General features: G+C 39.6%; 1 protein-coding gene across 4 annotated transcripts in view; it reads right to left on the bottom strand.

Moving 5' to 3' along the window:
- Window positions 1-3,712, bottom strand: part of pcgf3 (polycomb group ring finger 3) — a 61,551-nt gene that overhangs the window by 34,732 nt on the left and 23,107 nt on the right. For 3 of the 4 annotated variants that reach the window (XR_001425388.1, XR_001425390.1, XM_015035749.1), the window contains exon 1: window positions 2,246-2,352. The exons of the other annotated variant lie outside the window; for it this stretch is intronic. Coding sequence is in view for 1 of the 3 variants with exons in the window: in XM_015035749.1 (XP_014891235.1) it covers window positions 2,246-2,260 (15 nt within the window). In the remaining 2 variants the exon portion in view is untranslated. Of the gene's footprint in view, window positions 1-2,245; window positions 2,353-3,712 lie in introns of those variants that run through there. 4 annotated transcript variants of the gene reach the window in all.

Raw genomic sequence — 3,712 nt, 5'->3', positions numbered from 1 at the left:
GTCCCATTAGTGTAAAACTAACTCAGCATTTCAGAAAAAGGTTTTAATTAAACATGGTGGAGGCAGAGTGATGGTTTCAGCTGCTTTAGGACATGGATTAATTACTACGATGAGCAAATCCTGAACTACAATGTCCAACTACTTCCAGTGTGGCCTAGTCAAAGTCTGGCCATACATCTAATTGAGATGCTGTGGCATGACCTTAAATCTGTCATTTTTGATTGAAGGAATGGTTTCAGTGCACTTAAGTTTAAATTTATCCAAAGTACACCAGGAGGTTTACTGCTGAATTTCTCATAAAAACACACAAAAATGAAGGTTTCAGTGGGGCCTAGTCAAAGTCTGTCGTTAAATTGAATTTAGGTAGTAATTTTTGCTTTAAATTAAGTAAAAGTCGTTGCCGGGATTCAAAATGCTTGATACTTTTTTCACATTGGGTGAAATTGGTTGAGATCATTTTTTCCTATTAAGAAGTTAAATCATAACTTAAAAATTTCATTTTAAATTTATTATGATTTAAAGGGGGCAAATACTTTTTCACAACATTATATGTTATTAACCTTCAAGCTTCTTTTTCCACCCATTAAGAATCCAGTTAGGAAACAGAAGAACTGTCTCTGAAAAGGGAAAATAAACTGAATCTGCAACATAATTTCAAATAATCACTGTAGTTTTTCTTTTTCCTCAATCTGAGTTTGTTTCATCAACTTTTCATAAAGATAAATGACCTGACAGCTTCCTGGAAGTGAAGTGCTGCTGCTGCTGGATCTGCTCTGAGGGTAATTGGTTAATACTTTGTAAGCCTCTCTGACTAAACTCTCACATGATTTGGATATTACTGCAGCTTTTTATATTAGATCACAGACCATCATTGTTTTCTACGCCAACTTGCATCTTCGTTTATTCCCTGCTAATAACCTGCTGCTCCCTTGAATCCACCTCCAACCTGACAACACCAGCAAGGAGCCAGGAGAATCATTTATCGCCGGCGGAAACAACTCATTACCGATTTTTATCCACAAGTGAGCACAGCTGCTGTGCAGCAACGCAGACGAACCCGCCGCGACTCGCCGCTCCGAGGGCGAATCACGCTCCGACAGAGAGGAAGCTCCGGTTGAGTTGAGCAACAGCGTGACACACTGTGGTTTCATTGTTAACAAACCCCTGGGAGTTTACTCGTAGAAACTCAGCGCACGTGTGAACGCTCACAGCATCTGTTAGATCAGGGGTGTCCAAACTGTGGCCCGGGGGCCGTTTGTGGACCCTGGACTTATCTTGTGTGGCCCTCAGCTGCAATTTAAAAATGATACAAATTTGACCTGAAGATGCAAAGAGATGTTTATTTTGCAATCAGGGTAAATGTCATTACCAGTGCAATTTTATTACACAAGAAACTACAACACAAAACATTTGCCTTTTTTTTTTGTCTTTTTATAACCAAAAAAAAAAAAAAAAAAAAAAAAAAAAAAGATAAACTTTCCTGAAAAGCCAAATTTTCCGCGTCCAAGTCAGTTTTTATTTTCTTTTAAACTTGGCTAAATTTTGAAACAAAGTGACCCAAATCCTGTTCTTATTACTGAAACTTGACATGAAGGTTGAAGAAAGAAATACTGCCACCTGCAGGTGGGAGTTAGAAGTCGCTTAAACCCAAAGTTTTTGACAGTTTTTATGGAAAATTAGCAAAAATAAGCCCCAAAAACATTGCAGTTGTTCGTTGGTGTAAAAAAATGCAGGAATCTGTTGATTTTGCATGAACTGGATGCATCCCTGTACCATTAAAAATGAATTAAATGTTCAGGTTCGTTTCAGGTATGTTGGAGCAGTCAAAGCTGGTCTCGCTCCTACTTAGTAAATCTTTTAATTGTGAAGAAAATGTTTCTGGATCTTGTTTCTGTGGAGTGATTTGTTTACCGAAATCAAGCTGACCAATAACCAGGCGACCTGGTGTGAGCTGAGCAGTGTGGATCGCTCAGCTAATGGCGGGTCATGCTGAGTGAATCAGACTCTGAGACACCCAGCATCCATTATTTAGAGGCTGAAACATCTCCAGGAATCATCCTCAACTACAAGAACTGTGCAGACGTCCAGGAGGCAACACAAGGAAAAAGATCCGTCTTCAGAAGCTTTCAGCTCAAAGCGCAACAGAGAAACTTTTTGCTTTTGAGTTAGACAATGTTTCAAGTCCATTTAGGAGATTTTTCCCAAAGCAGGAGGTAAAAACATTGGAGAGGAGAGCAGGTCTTACCCCTAATACCGCCATGCGTCGACTGTGTGTGGAGCAGCAGCCACGTCTCTTCCTGCGGTTGTGCGGCCGACGGCGTTAGCTGCTCATCATGGAGTGCCTCTCATCAAAGCCTGGAAACGAGCAAATAAAATAACTACGTTTTAACAAGAATATGCAGAGGAGCTGTTAAATAATAAGGAGGTGATGGTAGAGGAATAAATGAGGAGGAAAACAAGGCAGAGTCACAGAGCTTGGTGGTTTTCTGCTTTTATATTTACAGAATAACACCTGAAAAGTGATGAATAAGATTTTATTAAGTTTGTGCACACCAGGAAAAAAAACAATCAGTAAAAATGTCAAATAAAAAACATTTTTAAACACTTAAGCATCTAGCATTCTTAGTCCCCTCAGGAACTAAGAACGAATAAGAAGCCTAAAAGTAAACTATGGTTATCTTTTATTGCAGCAAATTTACCTGAAGCTTAAACATTTTGAAAAACCCAGCCTTTAATACAATTGGAAGCCAATTAATGCCATGAAAGGAACGAGAAAAGCCCAAGAGGAAGTTGTAATTATGAGTTATGAAATCATGATTATGACAACAAGTCAAAACTACAAGAATAAAACTTACAATTTTGAGTTTTAAAGTCAGAATTACAAATTTCAAGTTTTAAAAGTTGTAATTTCAAACTGCGCAGGTGTGACACATAAAACTCATGATCATTTTCTTAGATTATGACGAGATTCTTAGTTTTAAAGGATTTTTACTGTAACGTTTGGTGTGGACATTACAGTAGAAACTAACGGGGATCCTTAAAGAAACTGTCACTAATTCACTAAAGTTTGTGAGTTCAGCAGAGAAAGACAATGACTCTGAACCAAGTCCAACCGTCCTGCTGAATCCGCCCTCTGCTGAAGGACAGAAGACGTCCAGCACCGCAGTGACTAGTTATGCCATCACAAGCCGTGATTCATCGCTTAATCGTAGGAGTCGACCTCTCTAGTCACGATGAGAGGGGAAATCTGAGGCACCCACCGATCCTTCATCCTCCTCCACACGCATTAGAAACAGAAAGTCTTTAAAGTGTCCGGCGCGCCGGCCGGTCTCTGCCAGCTCATCAGACCGTGAAATTATCCAGGTTAGTCGGCCGAGATGAAACACGGAGAGGGCTGCTGAGGACGCACACACACCGTACTGCTGGCGGTCACAGCGCCTTAACGCGGATGTTACTGTAATTTTACACCTGCAGTGTCTTGGTGATGTAATGCGGTCAAGCTGCGGTCAAACAGAGCACCTCTGATTACTTCGCTCATTAAAAAGTCAAATCAGATGAAAAATATCAGCAGGATTTAGGAAGCAAACAGAAAACAGAACATCAACCCTGATAGATTTAAATAACAAATTTAAAGTTAACAACTAGAGGTTTATAACAACACAAACATAATCCACTTTTTTCACTACCAATACTTAAGCTTTAGTATAAGGCA

The sequence above is a fragment of the Poecilia latipinna genome, unplaced genomic scaffold, assembly GCF_001443285.1.
Source record: "Poecilia latipinna isolate Pla-1442-1.1 unplaced genomic scaffold, P_latipinna-1.0 Scaffold347, whole genome shotgun sequence".
Taxonomy (NCBI): Eukaryota; Metazoa; Chordata; class Actinopteri; order Cyprinodontiformes; family Poeciliidae; genus Poecilia; species Poecilia latipinna.
Note: the sequence above shows the minus strand (reverse complement) of the source record. Positions and strands in the feature narration are given on the sequence as shown.